This window comes from Fonsecaea erecta (assembly GCF_001651985.1).
Source record: "Fonsecaea erecta strain CBS 125763 chromosome Unknown Scaff2, whole genome shotgun sequence".
In the NCBI taxonomy this organism is placed as follows: domain Eukaryota; kingdom Fungi; phylum Ascomycota; class Eurotiomycetes; order Chaetothyriales; family Herpotrichiellaceae; genus Fonsecaea; species Fonsecaea erecta.
Genome location: NW_017387245.1, coordinates 1,416,646 through 1,440,352, shown reverse-complemented (window position 1 = coordinate 1,440,352; position 23,707 = coordinate 1,416,646). Strand labels below are relative to the sequence as shown.

General features: G+C 54.4%; 9 protein-coding genes across 9 annotated transcripts; 5 read left to right on the top strand and 4 right to left on the bottom strand.

Annotated features, from left to right (window-relative positions):
* Window positions 1–541: 541 nt before the first annotated feature.
* Window positions 542–3,169, bottom strand: AYL99_02274 (hypothetical protein; the record flags this gene model as incomplete). The annotated part of the gene is made up of 1 exon (XM_018833790.1): window positions 542–3,169. One exon carries the CDS (start codon window positions 3,167–3,169, stop codon window positions 542–544), a length of 2,628 nt encoding a protein of 875 aa, XP_018696414.1.
* Window positions 3,170–5,936: 2,767 nt separating this feature from the next.
* On the bottom strand, window positions 5,937–7,332 carry AYL99_02273 (hypothetical protein; the record flags this gene model as incomplete). The annotated part of the gene is made up of 5 exons (XM_018833789.1): window positions 5,937–6,022; window positions 6,144–6,774; window positions 6,839–7,046; window positions 7,111–7,248; window positions 7,304–7,332. 5 exons carry the CDS (start codon window positions 7,330–7,332, stop codon window positions 5,937–5,939), a joined length of 1,092 nt encoding a protein of 363 aa, XP_018696413.1.
* An 817-nt stretch (window positions 7,333–8,149) lies between these two features.
* AYL99_02272 (hypothetical protein) lies at window positions 8,150–9,428 on the top strand (the record flags this gene model as incomplete). The annotated part of the gene is made up of 2 exons (XM_018833788.1): window positions 8,150–8,258; window positions 8,314–9,428. The coding sequence occupies 2 exons, from the start codon at window positions 8,150–8,152 to the stop codon at window positions 9,426–9,428; spliced, it is 1,224 nt and encodes a 407-aa protein (XP_018696412.1).
* Window positions 9,429–10,110: 682 nt separating this feature from the next.
* Window positions 10,111–10,817, top strand: AYL99_02271 (hypothetical protein; the record flags this gene model as incomplete). Its single annotated transcript, XM_018833787.1, has 6 exons — window positions 10,111–10,130; window positions 10,213–10,256; window positions 10,323–10,350; window positions 10,404–10,447; window positions 10,506–10,595; window positions 10,645–10,817. The coding sequence occupies 6 exons, from the start codon at window positions 10,111–10,113 to the stop codon at window positions 10,815–10,817; spliced, it is 399 nt and encodes a 132-aa protein (XP_018696411.1).
* Window positions 10,818–12,628: 1,811 nt separating this feature from the next.
* Window positions 12,629–14,125, top strand: AYL99_02270 (hypothetical protein; the record flags this gene model as incomplete). Its single annotated transcript, XM_018833786.1, has 2 exons — window positions 12,629–12,912; window positions 12,988–14,125. The coding sequence occupies 2 exons, from the start codon at window positions 12,629–12,631 to the stop codon at window positions 14,123–14,125; spliced, it is 1,422 nt and encodes a 473-aa protein (XP_018696410.1).
* Window positions 14,126–15,460: 1,335 nt separating this feature from the next.
* Window positions 15,461–16,798, bottom strand: AYL99_02269 (hypothetical protein; the record flags this gene model as incomplete). The annotated part of the gene is made up of 2 exons (XM_018833785.1): window positions 15,461–16,587; window positions 16,789–16,798. 2 exons carry the CDS (start codon window positions 16,796–16,798, stop codon window positions 15,461–15,463), a joined length of 1,137 nt encoding a protein of 378 aa, XP_018696409.1.
* Window positions 16,799–17,137: 339 nt separating this feature from the next.
* Window positions 17,138–18,623, top strand: AYL99_02268 (hypothetical protein; the record flags this gene model as incomplete). The annotated part of the gene is made up of 3 exons (XM_018833784.1): window positions 17,138–17,221; window positions 17,277–18,452; window positions 18,510–18,623. The coding sequence occupies 3 exons, from the start codon at window positions 17,138–17,140 to the stop codon at window positions 18,621–18,623; spliced, it is 1,374 nt and encodes a 457-aa protein (XP_018696408.1).
* Window positions 18,624–18,755: 132 nt separating this feature from the next.
* AYL99_02267 (hypothetical protein) lies at window positions 18,756–19,496 on the bottom strand (the record flags this gene model as incomplete). The annotated part of the gene is made up of 1 exon (XM_018833783.1): window positions 18,756–19,496. The coding sequence occupies one exon, from the start codon at window positions 19,494–19,496 to the stop codon at window positions 18,756–18,758; it is 741 nt and encodes a 246-aa protein (XP_018696407.1).
* Window positions 19,497–19,862: 366 nt separating this feature from the next.
* On the top strand, window positions 19,863–22,379 carry AYL99_02266 (hypothetical protein; the record flags this gene model as incomplete). The annotated part of the gene is made up of 3 exons (XM_018833782.1): window positions 19,863–19,902; window positions 19,956–20,113; window positions 20,172–22,379. The coding sequence occupies 3 exons, from the start codon at window positions 19,863–19,865 to the stop codon at window positions 22,377–22,379; spliced, it is 2,406 nt and encodes an 801-aa protein (XP_018696406.1).
* Between the last annotated feature and the right edge of the window lie 1,328 nt (window positions 22,380–23,707).

Here is a 23,707-nt window from a genome sequence, read left to right as displayed (position 1 = left end):
AGGTATCAGTCCCGAGCTGTTTCCGAGTCCGGAATATTGCGTTATTTGTCTGCCCCCTCCCCTGGTGTCCTTTTGTCCTTCACAAAACCCCTCGCTGTGTACAGGTGTACATGTAGACCGAGCACAGAAATGGCCAAAGATGCCAAAGATGCCAAATCAACCAGGATTCGGCTCCATCGTGGGCGCGGCCGCCACGGACTACCTCTCCTTCGCAAATCAATTGCTTCATTCAGCTATATATCCATCCCCCTCACCCTCAAACCAGACTCTCTCCTCCCGCTAATTGTAATCCAATTCAAAATCCATCATAGAAGAGGCGAGTGGCTTATGTCCCCCAAGGTAGGAAAAAAAAAGACAAATGTTAAAAGAGCGATCTGGGGTATCAATATTTTGCATCATGAATGTCGTAGGAGTGATCTGACCAACCGTCCCGACGGTTGTCCCCGCGGCGGCACTGGGCCTTTTTGCTTCCGTGGGTCAAACATAGAAAATGGACATAGGGAAAAAAAGAATAGTCGTCGGTGGCTTCGGCACAGCCTTGTCACTCTTTCGATGGTAATGTGGGCTGTTCCTGCTGGGCTGGTGGTACAGTCTGCGAAAGGCTGGCACTTCGCGGTGCACTTTCTGATTGGGTTGAAGATCGCCGAATGTCGAGCAGTCGGGCGCTCCCGGCACTGATATGCTTCGCATGGCCTTTATAGTCCACACTTCTGGCGCGTAGGAGCGTGGGTTCTTGTTCTTGTAGTTCCGTTCCGGCAGGTTCGCCCTCTTCCTCCACGTCCGAGCTAGCTCTTCGAGATGCGCTCAAGTCATCCTTGCCCGTCTCTTTCAACAGCCCTTCCTTCGACCTCGCTCGATTGGGTTGCCGGACCACGGTGGCTTGTCGTGCTACTCCAGCATGCCATCTCTCATCTGCACCTTGAGCGGCGGAAATGGGAGGAAGGTCGGGAACGGGGCTTTGCTGGCGTTCCCGCTCGAGGTCGATGACGTTGCTACTCGCTCTGCGGCCCGCTGAAGCGACCGAATCTCGCCGCCCACTTGGGCCCGGGGACAACTTGTTGAGATATTCGTCGTTTGCGAGGTCGTCGTCCTCTGGTTCGAAAGAGCCAGGAATGGACTGGGGCGGAATTGAGGACTGGCTTTGCCGAAGCGGGTGTCCCATACCACCTGAGAGCCTCTTTGGAGGCTTACCTGACAGCCAAGATCCTTCCGAGTCAACTGACGCCAAGGACTGGGACACAGCATGTCCTGAGGTGGTACCACCCATTTCAATGTCAATACCTTGAGGTTGGCGGCCTTCAGCCGCCCCTCGATCCAACGCTGCATTACTCGAGCTCGTGGCAAGACTTCGATTGTCCAAAGTCCCCGACAGTGAGTGCCGCGGTTGCCGGGATGCCTGACCAGCTTGTGGGCTGGCCATCACTTCAGGAGATTGAACGCGAGAATCTGGAGGAGAAATAGGAAGTTCAGGCAGATCCTCGCGGAATTTAGACATAGTTCTTTGCGGAACCGAAGAGGAGTCGGACCTTCGAAAGCTTCGGGGAACCATCACCGGTGGTGGTTGTTGCTTTCGAGCAAACGATTCTCGTGACGTGTTCGAGAACTCAGACGGCGTGCTTCGACCACGTTCAACAGTACTGGCTTTCCGTCTCCCACCACGCCTGAAAAAGCTGGTCCAAGAACTGAGCTGTCGGTTGCTCTGGTCCGAAGCGCGTCGATCAAGCGATCCATATTCTGGAATGTCTGGAGTGATTTCACGAGCAAGCCCGCTGGTTTGAGAGAAGCTCTGGCGGTCAACGGGCCCTTGTGCCGGAGAAATGGGAGGGGAGATCGTGGTTGCCAGAGATGATTTCTCCTCTGGCCGGGCTTGAGCAGCGGGAACCGTTCGGAGAGGCGACCTGACCGGTACCGGCGGTTCTTCTCCTTCTCCCTCATGCAGGAATGATTCTTGCGTGAGATCAATGTCTTTCTCATCTTCAAATGGGTTTCTAATGTGTTGAACCGGCCTAGCTTGTGAGCTTCCTGGATCAGCAAATGGATTAGCCGGTTGGCTTGCAGGACTTGGAGGCCCCCGTGCAACAGCAGTGTGCGATGTTTCTCCAACGTTGCCGAACAGCGCACGACCTCTTCTTGCAGCCTCATCCCCTGGGACAGTCAAGTCACCAGAGGTATCATTAGGTCGACGTCCCCGCATGTCCTCCTCGCGCTGCCTATCGGCCTTGCGTTGAAGCTTTCTCTCTAATCGAGCACGGTCGGCCTCCTTTTTCTTTTCCTTACGTCTTCGATCTCTGTCCATCAACTCTCTCAATCCTCCGGCATCAAGCTCGTCTGCTAATTCATTTATCCTTTTTCTCGACGCAGGGTCCTCCTCTTCTATGGCCTGCTGGATTGAAGGTTTCACTCTTGCAGGTTGCTTTCCGGCTGAAGGTCGAGGGCTTGCCACGTAAGTAAGCGTGGGCCTGGGACTCAACGCTGCTAGGATCCCAATCTTGAAGGAAGCTTGATTGGAAAGATCCTCGGACTCTTGTATTGTTTCCGGCAACGGCAGAGACACTTCTGACGTCGGTCGTTGCAGTCTCCTATTGAGATCACCCGGAATCTGTTTGGTGTCCCGGCGAAGCAGTCCAGATCCGGAGTACGTGGTGGGCCGCTTCAGAACTTGGATTGGCGAGCTCATGGCACGCACCTCCCTCTCACGAGCATAGTCCTCGGCCTTTCTTTTGCTCGACTTTCTCCGATGAAGTGTCGGGTCGTAGCCTGGACGCTTAGCTAGCAGCGTGGGAGCCTGCGGCAGTGCCGTGAACTCTTCGGGGCCGATGCTTGTTTGTGACATCGGATTGTGCGAATAAATATCAGTACTCTGAAAGCCGCCACCTCCCCCGTAGGAACTCTTCTTGTAGCCGAGTGACTCAGGTCCGGGCACGCTGATGGGTAACGTGGAGGCACGGGGGACACTTCCGGGATGAGAAGGAAGCCGCTGTTTCGAAAGCCTTCGAGGCTTCTCGTCTCGTCCACGTTGGCTGCCCATGGGTACAAAGTCTTGAGACGAGCTTGTATTTGTTCTGGTGCGAGGATCTGTCCGTGTTTTCTCCAACAGTGAGTGTTGTCCTTGATCTTCGCCTTGAGTCGTTCGGCCTTTTTTGCCTGCACCGAATGGCCAAAAGCCCATGCTGAGCCCAGCAGTTGCAGATCAGGTGGCTTGGTGGAAGGGGGAGGGTCGGTCAAGGGACAGGGCTTAGTCGAGGCGGAGGTTTGCAAACCCTGATGAGAGACATCAACGACGACCACACTGGCGCACGAGACAAATTTCAATCGAGTATAAGGAACAAGGTAGAATCGACCGTCCGTGGCACAGGCGGTTCCGGAAATGTGATGTTGTTATTTCAACTTGGATTGTCACAGGGGCGGCAGCGCCACGCGGTCGCGGTCGCAATGTTTTATTTTTCCTCGAAGAGCTCGGCAGTGTGATGGATTCTGAGCAAGTCGAGACAAGCAGAATGACGGTTCGTCTGTGGACACGCGAGGGTTCGAGGGCCGGATACGGTGTTTGAGATAGGGCGGGTGATAATTCGTAGAGCGGAAATGGAGAACTCTCTGTGCAGGGCAGCTTTGGAATGAGCGTGGCTTGAACAATGAACGGAAAACGTGGTAGAGGACCGAAGCGAGGCAACTGGGCCGCAGGTTGCTCTGCTGGTCTGGAGGATGGGCTGTCAGTGACGAATGGTGACGATGATGTCGAATGATGAGCGAGTGGCGGGCGCGGCAGCAGCACGCAGTAGGGGACCAACCTCCCTTGAGGGGGCATGCAAGTGCTAAAAAGAAAAACAACTGGAGGCGAAGAGCAAGTTTGAAATGGCAGCTTAAGCTACGGACTACGAGTATTTAGTCTTGCAGGCGGCGGGCAAGCCCTGGTGGACGTTTGGCCGGTGGGTTACTGAGAACTGTTAGGCGATCGATGCGGGCTGGGGTGGAGCTTCATGATGCCCATGGCGCCCGTGGCGCCCGTGGGAGACCCGGAGCCCACAATAAGCCCATCCATCCTTAACCAACAGCCGCACCGTTGCAGGGAGGAACCTGAAGAGGGGTATCGCGTTTTCTCACAGGTAGCCACCCGCCCTTTAACAAGCCACCTGCTTCCTCCACGCCTCACCGACCCCATCCCATCACCTGCCAGGCAAAAAAACGATGATCCTCTACGCTTGCAACTAGTCTTCGATGTCTGAGTGCAGATCAACCATGGGAAAAAGGTCATTTGCATCACAGTGCTTGTTAGTCCAAGCAGCTCCATCAGAGATCAACGTCGTCTGCACGAAGTGGCATCACAACAGATCTGGCAGCTCGCATTGGTCACCACCATCATTCGGGGGATATTACTCCAATCATTCGTGGCCGCATGTGCCGACCAGTGCCAGGGCTCGAAGCTGCTTTTCTCGTAGAACTGATCTCCTTTCTGTCACAGCTTTGGTTCAGACTAGTTCGACGTCAGCACCCAGCACTCAATGGCCTCTTGCCCATGGCAAAACCTGACCAGGCTATGCCAGATGGCCCTTTGGAACTCGGTGCGTTGTCAGCTCGACGACAGTTTATGCCTTCGGCCAGAATACGAGGTCTCTTTTCTCCCGATGGCAAGGGTGTACGCGACGGGAAGGTGATAGGAGGTCAGGGAACGTCTTGCTGACATGCAAGGAACACGGCAGACGTTAAGGCACAGGTACAACCGTCATCCGGAAGCGTACGAAGCCATGCCACGAGTCACAGCAGTTATTCCTGTCAGCGTGTCTGTGCAGCGAGAAAAAGCCCCCGAGAATGCTGTGAGAGCGCGGGGCAGGAGAAAGCCACAGCGGGCAAATCACGAGCCTGCTCAACACAGCAAGCCTCTGATCGCACTGCGCCCGTGGTGACTCGCCAAAGCGTGGATAACAATGAGTCCGTCTCAGGTGTTCCTCCAACCTTGCGAATGGTTGTCTGCCAGCTTTCAAGGCCAAAATGCACAATGGTGCTTGGTTTCAGTCTTGATGACGTTTACCATGTGTGGTTGGTGTCTGCAAAGTTGCTTGACGCAGTATTCCTTGCTTTCTGATGTTGGCCAACTACAACGGACTCTGATAGCTCGAAAGGACCGTCCAGGTACCCGAGCCAAGTCCCCTTCTTAAGTCAAATGAACCTCCAATCCCTGACCAGCGGACTATGGCTAGCTGGTAGCCGGTTCATGGGTGCGTCGTGGATGGCCGGTTCCTGCATCTGATCGCTTCCTTTCCAAGCGCATGTCTCAGACCCGACAACCCTGTTTCGAGACAGCGGATGATCTATTTCGGATATTCTGACCAGTAATCACTATCAACTGCAGTCCTTGCCGGTCTCTTGCCCGCATGGTGCATAATTCCAGGGCCTTGAAGCCCTGCAATATCGATACTTCATATTCCCAGGAAGCCGGAAATATGCAGTGAGAATGAAAATGCAACAGGCTGGGCAGGTGGTAGGAGATGGAATCCGGATTGGGGGCCACCTGCGGACGCCATCTTCTAGCTTCTCGTTGCTAGCGGCTGTGGCGCCTCGCCATCGGAGCATTTTCAGCCTCCGGCGGCGTCGCTCTTGTCCCCTTGTCGCCAATCTCTCGATCGGCGAGTCAAGTTACAGGACGTCAAGAGCTCGCATCCCCGGTGCCAGGTCGCTTTCAGTCATGTTGCGTGGAGAAGCGGGTTTCCGAACTTGTGTAGCAATTTCACTCAGGAAGCAACCATGGCCCAAAGAGGTCGGTAGATTCGCGTTGAGGTTGATCAATTAATCTCCAGATGGATATGGGACCTTTCGAGATCATATATTTGTACGAGGTACTGCGCACTCCAGAGATCGAGACTCCGGTAAATGGTCCCGAAATGAGGTCGCGGCCACGGCCTTATCTTACTTCCACTGCTATGATCCACTTTACTCTATGATCATAACCTGGCCTTGTCCTCGAAAACTTCGTCGACCAATTTTACAGCTGCTTGGGAGCAACCATACGACGACTGATAGCCCGCGCCTGTATGGTATTAGCTACGTGTTCAATCCACTTGCAAGCTGAGTTGCAATTGAACAAGATTGGCCATCTTATGGGGATGGGTATGCCAAAAGGAGAGGGAACAAACATGGCCTTCACTTACCACCTGCACCGTAGTTGTGCACTGTCCAGACACCGTTGATTTTCTCCTTCTCAATTCTGGTTCCTCCTTCTCGCACGGGTCGGAGGCCCACGCCATGTCGAATTATGTCGAGGTGCTCGATGCCCTTACCTCCGGTCAATTCGGGGCAGATGGCGACGCATCGCTTCATGATTCTGATTGCAAGGTTCGGGTCAGGCTGCGACTCCCAGTTACCTTTTTGATAACAACCGCCCAGAATGGTGCCGCCACCAGCAGCCCGAGTCATGATGTAGCAGGCTTCATCCGGGCCGTCATCTGTCCCTGACGTTCCATACATCGCGGGCGCCGTGTTCCTGACAACAACAATCTGACCTCGAGCAGGAACGACCGTCTTGTCCTGAACGCCGCCGAGTTTAGCCGCCGATAACCCGGTACAGTTGACCACTAGGTCTGCAGCGCATCCTGAATGATGGATGCCAGGGGCGGCGGCATCTGCAATGTGTTTGAATACCGCCCGCTTGACCGTGGCCCCATTCTTTAGACATTGGGATACGAGCCAGGGCAGGTATATCGCAGTGTTGATACAGACTGACGTGAAACACGTGGCGTTATCGATCCCAGGCTGCAGCTCCGACTTGGGGATTTGGCGAAACTGACAAAGCCGAGCATGAGCAGTCTCGTCTAGGTGGAGGGGAAGTGTACAGCGAGCGACTCACATCGTCAAAGAGGGTGCTGAACCATGGATCGGGACTGACAAGCTCAGAAAACCATGCCGCCGTCGCCGAAGAGACGTCCTTTTTCCGGTTGTAGATTTCTGTTCTCTGGAAGTGAATCCCCGCCTCGGGATGGTTCTTGGCCAAGTCAAAAAGAGGCTGCCAGGTGTTCCTATCCCACTCTTCCGCGGGTGTCCCCCTTGCCGACACGCTTTTGTCTCACATATTTCAGTGGCAGTGTCACAGTTGTGCAAGGAGGTGAGTCGAAAACTCACGGCATGTAGTTTGCGCCAGCCCAGGGCGAGGCATATTCGATGTCATAATCTCCCGGCATGTGCTTTGCAGCAATAGTGACTTTGTATCGAGGATTCTGGGACAGCAGGAGCGCTGTGGTCAGGCCAGCAACACCCGCTCTACATGCGTGTTAGGCTGCATTCACTGTGAGAAAGTTGAGTCACCTATGCCCACCCTACGACAACAATCTTTTTCTCGGCCATCGTGACTGGTCGGTCAGGAGGAAGGGAGAGGCAGGCAGCAAGGGCAAGGGCCCGGTGGTTCGGATCGTGTTGTTTGGGTGCCCAGTCAATAGAATGAGTCGTGAATAGGCCAATTCTGCCGCACTATACCAGCCGCAACAATAAGGTACACAATACAATGGTTGAGGACCCCAAGGTGAAGAGGGCGTGTCTGTCTTACGGCTCAGCCTGTTTTTTAATACCTGTGCCGTCTTCCTCCTAGACTCTACCTCTAGAGTACTCACAGGGCGTCCGACCTTCAGATGCAGGGAACAAAATACGGAGAACGCAGCTTTGGGCACCGTGACATCCCCGCTACTTTCTCAGGTACCGGCTCCGTCATCAGTCAACCTACGATAACCAGGTCCTTATCAGCTGGTGTCACACTTGGCCTCCTTGCCTAGCCCCTCCTTCAGTCCGCCTATCGCAAGGCAGCATCGCCGCCCGAAGACAGGCGCCCCTTTACCCGCCTGGGCAGCTTAGGCGGCGGTCATTGCCAGTTCAGAAGGTAAGCCGCAGCCAAACAGCGCCGGCCCTCCGTCCAGCGTGGCCCCTCTCCTAGGCCCCAAGGTGCACCTTTTGGGGGCAACTGGAAAGATGGCTTCCATCCCCCTAGTTACTGCTGCTTTGACGTGGTTTCTGAAATCATCAGGAAAGCCCCTAGCAGGCGACCACTCTGTCGATTTCAACGCTGCCTCGTTTTGCAGGCCCCTGTCATGTCGTTGTGATCGTCCCAATCCCTCCTTCTCGTTCCCTTTTCTCTCTTCCAAATGCTTGGGTCAATGGATCTGGCTCGACCATGGCTGACCATGCATCCACGCAGCTTCCCAGCATGGTTCGAAAGCCTAGGGCTGTATGGCCCGGCCTGGACAAGATGGGTATGTACCAGAAGCAGATAGCAGGCGACGGTATGTGATCCTCCCCTTTTCATCTCATGTCTATGTCAGTCTGACTCGATCTCAGGCAATTGTCTCTTTGCATCGCTTTCTGACCAACTCTACGGCACGCCGGCAAAACACCCCGAGATACGTGCGAGCATCATTGACCACATGCGAACCTCCCGCCCGCTTTTCGAACATTATGTCCACAAGGACGACGTGCAACAACGACGGACTCTCCGCTCTGCCACACTGGCTTCTCGTCAAGAGCCAGAAGACGCGTTTGAGGAATATTTGTCTCTCATGTCACGCAGCGGGACCTATGGTGGAGAACCTGAATTGGTAGCCTTCTGTCAGGTCTTCGATCAAGATGTCACGGTGCACCTCCCACGCATCAAGAATTTTGACAGGGATTCGATCCTTTACACGAACGAGCACCGGAGGGACCCAGCTGCTGTGCTGCCGCTTCACATCTGCTACGGCGGAGATGAGGTCACGCGAGCACACTACGACTCCGCCCGGACCAGGGATGGCTCCATGCCACGGCACAAGAACAGCCCCCTCCTCAGACCTCAAGACACTTCTCGCAACGGCCTTACTGGTTCTCCATCCTCGCCACATCTTATCCTCAGTACTAGAGCGATCCGGAGCAGCAAGGCAGAACTATCGTCGGAGTTCATCCAGGACTTCCTGCAAAAGAGCAAGAGAGACATGGAGAACAATCTGGACCAGCTCAGTGACAAATACCGTGCACGAAGTCCTTCTGTGACCTCGTCTCAACGCAGCTCGAGCTCAAAGAGATCCCTGGACGAGGATGGAGAACCTGTTCGGGCAACCAAAAGAGCAGATAGACGCAAAAGCACGAGGCGACGTGCAGATATGGCTGTTGCAATCTGTGAACCAGACAATGAACTCTCCCCGCCAAGTACAGGTACACCACCAAGCACTCAAGACACCGAATTATCATCGGACAACCCCGCTCAAGAGAACACGCATCCTAAGACGAAGGCCAACCGTCATGTCCCTGAGGAGAAGGGCACTCATCTGGAATCTGTTACCGATCCTACGAAGCCTGTCCCTAAGGCTCAGCCTCGCATCTCACTCAGTCTTGTCACCAACAAAGTAGCCGCTGCATCAGAGTCGACTAGCTCAAGATTGATGTCGGTTGCCGAGAGGCCCAAACCAACATTGCGAGCATAGGGGGACTACCGGAGTACAGGTTGAGGTTACTTGTCCAGCAGTCTTGGTGAGGTATTCCGCATAGCACGGGTTGGCATGTTTTGATACCCCAGCATAGCATAGCGTCGGCGGCACATGGCAGATTACAAGAGATTTCGGTCAGGAAATGGGACCCGTCTTAGAGACCAGACCATGATTGGGATCCCCAATGATTTACGATAAAACCGGTCATACATCAGTAGAAACAAATCATCGATGGAGGCCATGGAGTAACGGAGAGCAGCTCGTTGGAATTTTGATACGAGCCTTTCCACTCGAAGAAGCGGGCAACATAAGAGCTCCTTGAACAAACACATTGAACAAACACATTGAATAAATATTGATTGAATCCGAGTTCCTTGCTCCATGGGGGATAAAGTTGATTACGGACCACTGAGTCGAAGGATTTCGGTTGGGTTTGGACGCTTGGCATACGTGTGGGCTTGCCAGCTTCGTCGTTCTCGAGAACAGCTGGGCAGCTTCCCCTTTGTTGTGTTCTGCCTGCGCTGCGCAGTTATTAGATTCTGCTAACTTTGTTCCTTTCAAACATCCCCCTTCGCCATCTATCCTCTCCGAAACCACAGTCCCCCCTTTCCTCTCTCTGTCCTTCGGAGCGCATCCTCAGTCTCCCGAGCCCTGTTCAAGTTGCGCTTGGACCATCATCATGGACTTCTCCAACATCTTGTACGTTTCGAGTCCGCACCGCGTTTATGCCATGCCCGCTGCTGGTTGTTTTTGATATTCTTGTGCTGACTCTAGGCTGTAGCCGGCTGGTCAATCTAGTCGTGGGAGCGATTATGGTCTTGGGAGGTACGAAATGAATCCAACGCCATCAGAGGCGCACCGCTCAAAGCACTCGTACTAAGACGGCAACAGGAATTAGCCAGTTCTTCCCAATTGGATTGTCGGTTTTGTCCTCCTGTGGCCTGTTTGTGCAGATACTAAATCCTACGACAGTCGAAGTATCATCGTGGGTATCTACGTGATCATCTTCGGGCTGGGTATGAAAGAGTCCTCTTTATCAGAACGGTGGTCGCAAGAGACTGACTGAACCTGCAGCTGTTGCCGGACTCGAACTATTGCCACAAGTCCCACCCTATCTCCCCAAATACGCCAGCTTTCTGTTTTCCTTCCTCGGTCGCGGCATCTGTCAGTCCTTCCCGCGATTCATTCTCCTGGAGATCCTAACCGTGCGCAGTCTACATCTTCGTTGGCTGCATCATCCTTGAGGGACACGTTTTGCGAATCATTGCTGGCACCATTGTTGCTGCCACTGGCGTCGGTTACTGCGCGCTCGAATTTGCTCCCTCGATTGAGCCACCATCCAACATGCGTGACGCGGATGCTGGCTGGGGCGCTGAACAAGTCTAAGCGAACGATCGACGCGCAGATGATCGCTTGCGGGAACAACTGTCACCATGGTGGATGATATTTTAATTTGGTCGGGTTTTGGTCTGGTCGACTGGCAGGAGGAGGTGACACCAAACGAGCAACCTTCGATAGGCCATGAGTGTGTGCCCAAGTCGTCAGAATGGTGGTGGTGGGTGCAGAACAGAGGAACGCGCAACTTCGGCTGGCGCAAATATATGATCAGGTATTTATAGTGGTGTATCTATTGGCCGGCTTCCTGAGGTACTGAAAGCTCGCCAAGTTCTGACATACTACGAGTAGCGACATCGAGGATAAGCAGAGCCAGTCTCTGATATGAAAATCAAATTCAACGAGGAAGGGAACTGGCAGTTGGCTGTAAGTATTCTCCGTTGGACCGGCAACATCCTGGTCTGCATAATGTTTCATGTATAAGTATCGAATACATTACGGTGCTGGCTACCTAGCCAGTCCCAGAAAAGACCACTTCCGGTATATGGGCCAGCAATCTGTCAAGTAAGTTGTCGTCCCTGATGAAATCAGAGAAAGCTGGTGGGCGAAGACTGCGTGCTGTTGTCGTTGTCGTTGTCGTCGTCTGGAAAGATTTCAACAGAGCTCGTAATTGTCCTTGCTCCTAATACGCTGGCTTGCTGTGCTGTGCTGCGTTCGCACTTGAAGTACATCTTGGAAGGATTTCGTTACCGTGAACATATGCACATACATGCTTTGTGTGGCAGACCCATCTCTCTTGCCGCTTCCCGGTGGTAGATAGTAGCTACAGGAACCCATCTGAAATGGTGACGGATGACCTGGTCAAGGGCTTCCTTCTTCTTCTTGCCCATTTCCAGGAAACGTTATACCTGGTGGATGTCCCCTCAGAAAATGGTGTGCAGTCGTGATTCTCCAGAGACCGAGGACGTCATTGTCGTCATCTCTCCAATGCACGCTTGAAGGTTCCATTGCTCTCGAGGTTCTTGAAGCTTCAGGTCTGATGAACACGATGTTGTCTAACCATTCCCAACGACAAATACGCTGTCCGCCACATTCCGTCCGAGAGAAGGCCCGCACACCGGCTTGCGATCATGAGCCATATCACTTCTTTGTGTCTCCCGGACGACCGTTGCATCGAAACGAAGGCAATGGCTGGCACAAGCCGCACAGTTGGTATGCCGGTAAGCGCGTAATCCACTAGCCCTATTCTAGTCACATTTAGTCGCTGTTTTAACGATACACGCTTCGTGCTCAATTCTAGGACAGTCCCACCGCCACGTGACCAGACTCACACGCCATCCCAGCCAATCACAAGACAGGTGTTTGATATTACGCCCAGCAGCATGCGTCGAGTGGATGTCGCGCTTCACGAATTCCTCCTGGACTGCATTTGTGCCGTCACTCCCTCCATCTTAGAGGCTGCCGCGACCATTTGCTTGACATGGGTAATTCCAGCTTCTCGACTTTCTCCTATCCAACTTGCCGACTTACCTCGCTCTCACCTGTGAGAACCCCTCGATATTTCATCGCAACGCCCGCCATCTGAACCACTCACTCACTCACACACTCCCTCTCTTCAGCGCTCTTCGTCTGACCGACATCGCTTTCACCCAGGTTGCCTACATTCGTCCTGGTTGGGACACTTCTCTCTCGTATCTATCCAGCCGCCGCGAGACCTGGGGTGTCCCCCTCCCGGATCTCTCGCTCCTTGTTGATTTCCAACATTGACTGCAGCCTGCTCGCTTTGTCCCTGGATGGCGGGTGCCTTCACCTGACCAGACGCCCACAACAGTTGGATCGGCATGTTGGCTGTACGCGCTGCTATGGACCCTTTGCGTCGCACCTCCTTCGGGTCTGAGCGGCAAAGTCTGATGCGTGAGCCCTCTGCTGAAGACCTTGATGCGGCTCATCAGCTTGTGTCGTCGGCACTTGGTGAACGCCACGGCTCCCTCCCGACCCATGAAAATAATGCGGGGGATGTCGCCTACGGCCACCATTCCCTCGGTCAAGCCAGTCGCGGACCAGAAGCCTCTGAACCACCGCTATCGATGTCGACGGAACCTGCTGAGCAGCGAGGAGATGCTCCGGCTCTGGGCCAAATCTGCAGGTATGTCATCTCCGCGAGCCACGCCGACTTGCCTCCTTTGCTCCGGGCTGGTGATGAGGCTAACACTCGTTGCAGCAATTGCGGGACGACCAAGACCCCGTTATGGCGACGGTCTCCCACCGGACATACCATATGTAATGCCTGTGGGCTTTACCTCAAAACGCGAAACGCTCCGCGGCCGACCAACTTGAAGCGTCCCAACTCAGCCGCCCCTCCCGAAAGTCCACGCCAGAGAACCACGGCATCTCCGACAGCATCGGTGGCGTCAGCATCGGCGCAAACCCTGCCGTCGAGTATCCCGTACCGAGTCCCAGAGCACACCACCGGTTCGTGTCCAGGTGGAGGAGAGTGCAACGGAGCAGGCGGGGCCGAAGGTTGTGGGGGCTGCCCTGCGTACAACAACAGAGTCGCTCGAACCGCCAGCACTTCGGCCATGGCCAACTTACCGGTCGAAGACGGGAACGACTCGCAGAGTGAGGCTGGTTTGAGAACGAGCCCAGGCGCACCAAGTCCTACCGCTCAGCAACAAGCCTCTCCCGGAGATGCGTCCTTGCTCGTTGCGTGCAAGAACTGTGGAACAACAGTAACTCCACTGTGGCGTCGTGATGAGCAAGGCCGTCCCATCTGCAATGCGTGCGGTCTGTATCACAAACTTCATGGGTCGCATCGGCCAGTACAAATGAAGAAGTCCACGATCAAGAGACGGAAAAGGGTTGTTCCAGCATACTCGGACGGTGTTAGACCAGCGACCAGTTCGTCTCAACAACAACCACAACAACAACAGTCGGCTTCGCCTGAGCCTGTTGTGCCTGCGAGTGCCAGAGAGCCGATGCTTGTCGACAACCCACCGTGGCCCAAGAGGAAACGACCCCCTCCAACCGTGGACTACACGGGATACGAGCCACAATCACCCGTGGATGAAGCCCGGCGTACCGCGCAGGACAGCAACGAAGACTATGCCACTCGACTTCAACGTGCGGCGGCAGCGGCAGGAGATATGCAACTTGACCCCGCATTAGTGGAGGCTGGTCGTCGTCGTCAGGAACAGGATGCTACAGCGGTGCAGCAACCTGAAGAGAATTCCAACGGTGCGAACGAGCAGCAAGGTGGCGCCGCTTGGAGGGCGGAAAGAAGAGCGCAGCTGATGCGTGAGGCAGAAGTCATGCGGGCGGCGCTGCGTGCCAAAGAACGTGAGATTGATGATCTCACTTGACCTCGGGGGCTTTCTACAGAGGTTCCTCGTCCATAAAATCTGCATGCGGACATTCATTGTTGGGGGCGGAACAATTCCAAGATTCTAAATGATTTAACGAATGCATGTTGCTACAGCAAGGCGCCGGAGGAAAACTCTTGCGGTTGGTGGAGACACGCACAGACACACACAGGAAGAAAGGCCAGGCCAGGCCAAGCCAGGCTATAGGCGACATACGAGTATGTATGTATGCACGCAGCCACCACAGAGCCTGCCTGCCGTCCGGTCTTCCAACGATTTTTATATCTTCCCACCCTCGTGGGCAAGGCAGTGGTTTTTGGGTATGCAAGGCAGGCCAGGGCCCCTTATAGCGTAGAGTGGTAGACAACATGGTCGGTTACGTGTCTGTCCGTCCTGCTACATACATGTGTAGAGAGGATCAAACCCGTAATATCTCTGCCCACACCCTCCCCCAGCTTCGACCAGTCATGAAAGCAAGTCATGGACATTTTGCGTATTGTGTATCGATTGTTGTATCCTTCATATCAGAGATCAGAGCCCTGGCACGTCGTCCTCCCAGACAGACAGACAGCCTAAGGTACGCCTTACAGAGGACCGTCCCTCCATGTCTTCGCAATCAGCAAGTGCATTTAGACATGAGGAGCGTCGGTGTGTGATCGCGTATTCGTTGTCGTTGCCGGGGGCCAGAATGAAACCAACCCGTGCTTGCTCTCTCGCCATCCATCGTCGACCCAACCAACCCAACCAACTAACCAAACAAGGCTTGCTGCTGTGTGCAACCTTGCTTGCTTAACATCCGGACCTGCGTGTGGGATGATAAGGATGGTGTTGATGATACAAGTCTCCGTGCCACCGCCACCACAATCTTGTCTGCTCTGCCTCTGAAACGCGTCTCCCCCGATTGGTTTTTTACCCTTCTGGTTCTGTTGCGACACGGGTCGCGCGCATGCACGTTGGCACCCTGCGGCCAGATCGAACTTGGACTCTGACAACTCTGAGGACCTCAGGGGGGAGGGAGGGGAGTTCATGTCGGCCGTATCCTTTCCCCGTGGGACGACATGGCTGTGATGGGCCGATTCGTTGTTCTCTATGCTTTTCGATTCGGCCCCGTTCGCACCGGGCTGGATTCGTATTCGTGCCAGGTGGTAATCAATTCTCGAGTCCCGTCGCGCGGCTGACGTGCCGCCGTGGCATCAACCATGTGTGTCATCTACCTATTCATCCATCAACCCCGAAGCTGCGCCCATTGGAGTCGCTCTGAGTGCAAAACACTTCATAGGCTCAGCAGGCACTCTGGATTCCACGCGCGTGAGTCAAACGCTACCCCCCACGAGATCAGAACCACAATTTGATCAACTCCTCGCTGACGGCGTTGGGGGTCATGATGCCATTCTCCGTGATAAGCGCCGAGATCAGTTCCGGCGGCGTGATTTCCACCATCCAATCATCCACGTGTCCTGGTGACAGCGGCGGTCTGGAGCCGGACTTCGCTTCCTGCTTCTTCGTCTTCTGGCTGGCCTCGTCCGAATCCGAAGCGGTAGCGGTAGCGGCCGGCGTGGTATCCCCCCTGGCGGATGAAAAGCGCAAGACGTCCTGCTCGACCCCCATCCTTCGAAGATCACTTGGCCCAAACCCGAGCGGGAAGTTCCCCACAAACTTGTACGATTCCACGCACACGTGCAGGGGGATGGAACAGGACTTGGCGATGAGCCCGATCTGGTGCGTGCCGAGTTCCGTGACGATGGAGCCGTTCTCCAAGACCGCGGTGGCGCCGATCAGGAACTGTGGCGGTGTAGCTGTGGAGGGCGGCAGGGACGCCAGCGCGTAGGTCAAGGCGTGCAGCGGGATTGTGGTGGTCGGAATGGAAAGGCTTTGAAGCGAGGTGATAGAATCGGCGAGCGACGACGATATTCCCGTGGGGGGCAGGATATAGATGACGTTGAAAGAGCGCTTTGACTCTGCCGCAGCAGTCAGCACAGCGTGGACGACTCGGCTATAGCCGTAGGTGATGATCGTGGAGTCCTCTCTGATGAAGGGCAAGGCGTGATGGGCGATCTTGAGGCGTGCCTCGTTGGCTCGTTTCACAAATAGAGACGATTGGGTGATAATGTGGTGGCGTAATGCGGTGAAGTCGGATGTCGCTAGCGACGACGGCCGTTGCTGGAACGAGCTGATCAAATAACGCTGGAACAGCTCTGTTCCCGCAGAGAGTGGAATCGGGTTACGCTGCGACTCCAGCAGTCTTCGGGAGTGACTTGACAGCAGGGCGAGGGTTTCAGAGATGGTGGTCAAGGGCGACGTTGCAAGGAGGTTGATCAGCGATTCAATGGCCGCGATCGGAGGTGTGATGTTTGGGTCACTCTCGATCAGCGAGTTGTAGGACGCGACAATGTCGAATGTCGTCGATGGCGACCCTTCGGCTGCTGAGGGGGTGGACGCCGTGGGCGAGATTGATGCTGGTACTGGGAGGGTGGAATGATTAGTGGATTCACAAGGCAACCGCAGAGTATTTGCATAGAACGCTGCGACGGATTTCCATCTCAACCAGGACCTCAAGTTCCCTCCAGGACTCGGACTCGTGCTGAAGATATTGTCTAGGGCCATGTAGAGTCGGTTGAGTCATAGGAGGGGGAAACATGGATTGGGGGGTGGATGGCACTCACCAGCCGCCATGGTGAAGTATCTTTATTTCTCGACAGTACACAGCTGTAGCTTCATGCAAAATACCTCCGGATGTTGCGTGGAATGTGATGTTGGCAAACTGGTTCGTGGAATTTGAATTTGTATGGAAACAGTTTATTTCAACAAGGCTCCATCAGAGCCTTGTCACATGGTCTTGGCGTGGGGGGACTGCAACCCCCGCAAACTATTCCTATTCGGGACTTGTCAACAAAGCAATTCCCATTCCCGTCATTGAGGTTCAGTTCGTCGTTTTGATGTTTCCCTTTTCCATTTCCACCTTCTATAGACTGACGCAGAAACGATACACCTGATACACCTTCCACGGTCAACATGAACTCCCAATACCGTACCTCGCTGCAGCAACAGCAGCGGGTCAAGAAGAAGGAGGAGGACCCCGCTGATTTTATGCGACTGGTTTGTTGTCTGCGAACAATGTCCACAAAAGACGTGCTGACGGCGTCTACTACAGTCTGAGAAGGAGATCGCCTCATGTATCAGCGAAATGGGCATCCCCTTCCAACCTTCCGACATCCTGAGACCGAATCCGCAAGTCATCCAAATGGTGTTCGAGCACCTCGGCGAACTGGTCATGAATGCCACGAGAGACACCCTTGATCCTGCCCTGCGCGCTGCCGCCGAAGACGTCTGCTCTGAGTTTCCTGACCTAGTGCCTGCAGAGACGAGGCTGCTCATGGGCTTCTTCGTACAACTGCGCAACATGCTTGAACAGTGCGGTGTCCATGATTTCTCGTTCAACGACCTCGTCCGTCCGACCCACGATCGACTCGTCAAGATCCTTTCGTACACCATCAACTTTATTCGGTTCCGGGAAACTCACACCAGCGTAATAGACGAAAACTTCAACAAGGCCGAGACCACAAAGGCCCGGATCGAGACGCTGTACACCGAGAATCAGGATATGGAGCAGAGACTGGAAGAGATGAGGCGCAATAGAAAGGCAATGGAGGTCGCCGTCAAGGAGAAGATGCGACGCAACGACGAATTGAAGGCGCGGTTGCTGGAGCTTCGAAAAGGTCAGGAACGAGTAGCAGAGCAGCTCGAGCGCGCCAAAGCCGAGAAATCACGCTCCCAGGCAATGTTGGAGGAGAAGACCGAAAGACTAGTACGAGCACGGCAAGAAAGCGAGAAGTTAAGACCGTACGTTTTACAGAGTCCGGCTGCCTTGCAGAGCACCCTGACGGAGCTGTCGGACAACCTGGTGCGCGAGAAGGCCCAGATCGATGCGTTGGAGCGCAGATGCCGCGCCCTCCAGACATCAGGGGACAGTTTTAATGTTGTTCAAAATGACGTACAGGCGTGTGTCAAAGTTCTGGAAGAGATCGCAGTGGAGCTGCAGAAGGAGGAGGAGGAAGACGCGCGAGCGGCCAAGAACCGCGATGCTCTTGCCGAGCGGGGGAACAATGTGCGCGAGGTGGAGCAAAATGAGAAGCTGCTCCAGCGGCAGCTGAAGAAGTGGGAAGAACGTATCGAAGAGTTGCGTCGGAAGCACAAGGACCGAGATGAGACCAACAAGGCCAAGATGGACGAGCTGAGAGAGATTCAGAAGCAGCTCAGGGACGAGCGGGCTGACAAGGGCCGGGAGATGGAGAGAAGGAAAGTCCGGATCGAGCAGACCGAGAAGAAGGTGAGAGTCGATCCAGCGTGAAATTTGGACGGGTGGATCTTGCTAACCAGCACTTAGATGGCCGATCTTAAGGAGAACATCGAACAAGAGGTCCACTCGGCGCACGAGGAGTACCTCAAACTTGAATCCCACATCAAGTTGTACATTACCGAGATGGAGCAAAGCATGTGATCTGTTGCCATTTGTCACGACGTTTATGAAGGACTTGGTTGGTCGTTGTTGAAGATACCCGGTTGTGTTGGCTCGCCACTAGGTTTTTGGGTTGTATGGGCCAAATTAGCAAGAATCTTTCCCTTGTGCCCTTCAAACAAGCATTTCATCTTCTGGGTCGTCCCTGGCACGAACTACTGGACTATGCTCCTGTCGGCGCCGTTCGTGCTGTTCGTCTACTCGGAACCATCGTGATGCGATCCTCATGACCGGAATGGTGCGTCGTCCCCAGCTTTGACCTGGCTCTCCTATCTTGATCGCCGCACTGAGCAGCTGGACTTCGGCCTGCCAAAGACCCGGACCCCGATTTGGGTTCGCAGGATCATTAATATCCTTACATTCCACCAGCTTCAGCACGTGATTCGTTCGGTGAGCGGCAGAAACTGCGGTGGCCAGTGTCTGAGAGAGGCCTTGTAAGGTGAATTCAGACGTTCCGTGGTGCATGGCCAGCAGATTCAGGATTATGATGGGACCTGGAGGCTGGGCGACTGTGCTTGAGACATAGCCAGAGAGATAGCCTCGGAGCACAGGAATGGTGGGACAGAAGACCAGATTGACGAGTTGGCTTGTGGCCAAGATATGCAGAGTGTGTGAGAGGAGAATGTGTCTGGGTTCAGGCAAGCCGTCCTCGGGCTGAGTGTTCACCTCTTCCTGTAGTGGTGGTGTCTGCCTTTCGGATTGAACGGGTAACTGGTCAAGCTGGGCGACGAGCTGGTCCAAAAAATCCCCCTTGGAAGAACACACCACCAAGTCTGCCGGTGTATCAGTTGACTCTTTGAGGACGTCCTCGAGCACCTCAAGTTCGTAGTCGTAAGTGGTGATGATGGAGTTCATGAAGGAGTGATTGGGGGAGAGCCGTGCTTAGTCCCTTTGGCCATTGTCTCGTGCAGATATCGAGGGTTCCTCCGCTTGAAGCCTATGAGCTGCGTCCTGAGATACTGTAGGTCCTGCAGAAAACCAACTACAGATCGAACGTGGTGCCGTGGTGATGCCTCTCTTCTCTTGAGGTCCATCAACGTTGTGTCTTGGCACTCGGAGCGGAGGCCCTTTTCGGAGTTATAAGGCTTGGCATGCTTGTCGCCGGCGTCATGTCCTCGACAAACATCACATCGCATCATTCTTTCTGCAACTGGAGGACTTCGGGTTACACAACCATGTTCCGGTGATACAGGACGACTGCGACACTAGGCTCTCGACAAGATGGATTCCATCTCTCGCATCTCGTCCCTGATGGACCCAGGTCGGTCACCATCATGGATTCTTCGTGGTTGCAGTACGCTGACCCAACCCAAGCACGAGACCTGACGGTCGAGGCTGCCCAAAGCATATCCAAGGCCATCAAAGGAGGAAGCTCTTCTGCTCGAAACAACATGCCGTTCGTCAAGCTCAAGGCTCTTCTGGACAGCAGAAGTGACCGCGATATCCTTGATGGCTTGAAAAGAGTGGTCTCTGTGCGATTTTAACCCTCGCCCCAGCTTCAACGATGCCTCTTTGCTGACCACCGCTCAGATGATGTACCAAAATAGACCGTGTCTACCGTACTTCTCGTCGGTTGTCAAGAATGTTGCGAACCCCAACCTAGAAGTCAAGAAGCTCGTGTACATCTATCTGTTGCATTACGCCGAGTCGGACCCCGATTTGGCTTTGCTTTCCGTCAATGCCATCCAAAAGTCCCTCACCGACCAGAATCCACAGGTGCGAGCCCTGGCCCTGCGCACCATGTCTGGGATGCGAGTACCGGTTATCAGCCAGATCGTTTCTCTGGCTATCAAACGGGGCGTGGGGGACATGAGCCCTCACGTGCGCAAGGCCGCTGCTCTCGCAATCCCGAAATGCTATAACCTCGACCCGAATACTCTCCCGCAACTGCTCGACTACATTTCCACGCTGTTGGGGGACAAGCAGTATTTCGTGGTGGGTCCAGCAGTTCAGGCATTTCTCGAGGTGTGTCCGGATCGCATCGACCTGATACACGTGCATTACAGGAGTCTCGTCAAGAAACTGGTCGACATGGATGAATGGAGTCAGTTAGCCACCTTGAAGCTTCTCTTGTTCTACAGTCGACGGTGCTTTCCCCGTAAGACCCAAAAAGTCACCAAAGTCAACAAAAAGGGGTTTTACGAGGATGAGTCTGAAGAGACTGTCGAGACAGGCGAGGTGGTAGAGAAGCTGGATCCAGATCTGGAACTATTTCTGAAAGCTTGCAAACCTCTCTTACAAAGCCGAAGTGCAGCGGTTGTCATGTCGGTGACCAGTTGCTTTTTGTACCTGGGCACCCCGGAATACCTTCGAGAAGCCGTCGGCCCATTGATCGGACTGATGCGCGGACCTCCCGAAGTGCAGGAAGTGGCCCTCTTCAATATTGTGCTGGTTGCTTTGTCGGCGCCCGACCTATTTGTCTCTTACGCGTCACATTTTCTGATCCGGGCACAAGATTCTCCACAGATATGGAAATTGAAGATCGAACTCCAGACCCTCATCTTTGCACATGCTGCATTACACCTCAAGTCCATCATCCTAAGCGAGCTGGAGCACTTTTCTCATTCGGCGGACGTCGAGCTGACACGCGAATCAGTCCGTGCGATTGGGCGATGCGCACAATCTGATCCGCAGGACGCTCACCGATGCTTCCAGGTTCTTCTGAACCAAATATCCAGCTTCGACAATATTCTGGTCTCTGAAGTGCTCACCGTCATGCGCCATCTGATTCAACAGGATCCTGCCTCCCACCGAAAGACTGTGGTGCGCCTGGCGAGAAACTTGGATAAGACCACGAGCCCCGAGGCTCGAGCGACAATCATATGGCTCGTGGGGGAATTCGCGAGCCTCGATCCCGACAACAACATAGCGCCTGATGTTTTGCGCATACTGGCCAAAGGGTTTGCGGATGAGAGTGAATCTGCCAAACAACAGATTGTCTTACTGGCTGCAAAAGTTTACCTGCTGTTCTTGCAAAGGGAGACTGCCGGTTCTCGTGGTGAGAGGGAGGTTGCCGAATCTCAAGGCGATCCGACAGAGGAATCGCACGTCTCCGCCAACTTGGACCACCCTATCTCCAAGCTATGGGACTATGTTCAGCTCCTGGCACGCTACGACACGTCGTACGACCTTCGTGACCGAGCACGGCTTTTTAAAGCTCTGCTCGCCAACCCCACATCCACCCAACTGGCAGCTCTACTCCTTCTGGCACCCAAGCCAGTTCCACACTCGCCCTCTCCCTCGGAAAGTCGGAAAGGTCTGATGTTAGGTAGTACCACCCTCGTCCTGGGTACCGACGTGGCGGGTATTTTGGGCCTGCCAGGCTACGAGCAACTTCCGGAGTGGGTGAGTGAAGGGCTCGAGCCCGATCCTAAGCTCAGAGACGCGGGCGACCGTGGCGAGAAAGACGAATACGTACCCATTGGCGCAAGGACCGCAAGCTCCGTCGCTGCAAGCCGGAGGTTAGATGAAGCTGTTAAGGAGAGGGGGTTGGAGAAGGTTGTTGCGGCAGGAACAACCAAGGCGAACGCGAAGCCTCGGACTCTCGACGATTGGCTGGCCGAGAGCGAAGGGGAGGAGGAAGAAGAAGAAGAAGGGGAAGAGGAAGAAGGGTCCGAAGAGGAGACGGAGAGCGAAGAGACGGATGAAGAAGAGTCCGAGGAAGGCGACACCGGAGATGAGAGTGAAGAGGACGAGAGAGGAATGACGAGAGCCCTCATGACCTCGCATCCTTCATGAGAGGTGTCCACGACGAGTGTGAGTATGCCGATCATGCTGATCATGCTAATCCTGGCAATCTTTTTGTCTGTCTGTGCAACATTCCGATCCTTGCGGGTCAGCTTGAAACAGAGCAGGACGAGTTCCGACGCATCTATTTCTCAGGACGTCTCCAGCAGGTAGAAACTGGGGACTCGTTTGCTCTCTGCACTCATGCCCGTCTGTTTCACACCCGTCGATCCATCCCAGACACTGCTAAAAACCCTTGTCCGGTATTCGCCAGGGTGTGTATCTTCGTCCGTCTCCGCCCTGCTCCGCACAGGTCTTTCTTGATCCGCCGTCCATCCTTGGTCCAGCACCGGGGTGGGCATGGGGTGGTCCACGGGACGATCTCAGCATTATTCAGACTAAAGCAGAGGGGAGGGAGAGGGGCAGAGGAGAGACCAACTCGACAAGAAAAAGATGATAGAAGAGGTCATGTCTGTCTGTGAGGGTGGAGTCTGTCTGTTTGCGAGGATCCACCCAAAGAGAGAGAGAGAGAGCCATTTACGAGAATATACGCAATATCTATCTGATGAAGGACCGAGCTTCCTGCTCTTTTCCCTCTAACGGGTTCTTGAGAGGGTGGATTGATGCAAGAGTCGAGGTTGGACGTCGTTTCGCGCACACGCTGTCGTCACCTGGTCTTCCCACACGTTAGATGTATAGAGGTACTGCGTACAGTACTATTGTAGGTTCGTTGCCTGCATGCACCAGATAATACATAGATAGATAACAACAACAAGAACTTGTACCACACAACCGTCACTGATCTCTCGTGCCTCGAAAAACCCCCCCCAGCAGTTCCAGCATCAGTCAACCCAGTCGAAGTCGCCGCTAAGTCGCTGGACGGGAGTGACGGGGCCTTTAGCGGGAGGATCGGTCCGTCTCGGCGGACCACGGCGGTGGGAGAGAGGAGATGAGAGGAGCCAACAAACTACCTAATAGTTAGTAGTAGTCATAGTAGTATGTCCCGCCGTTACTGCCGTTGTGCTGCGCACGGACCAAGCGAGATTTCGAAGAGCAAAACCAGGGGGAAGCGAGCGTTCTTTTGTGGGTTTTGGGTTGGTACATGCATAATAGGTATCATACGGGACATGCTGGAGCGGTAGTGACCCGGAGGCCCCGGGCCAAGCGCACTAATAATAATGCTACTGTACTTACTTACTGCGGGCGCCAGACTGGGTTTTTCTTTCGTTCACGCCAATGGCTGGAGGGGGAGCAGCGACGGATGGATGATGGATTGATGCACGGACGGCGACGATCATTTCCTGACATCGAACGAAAGCCGGCCGTTGTGAACCTTGGGG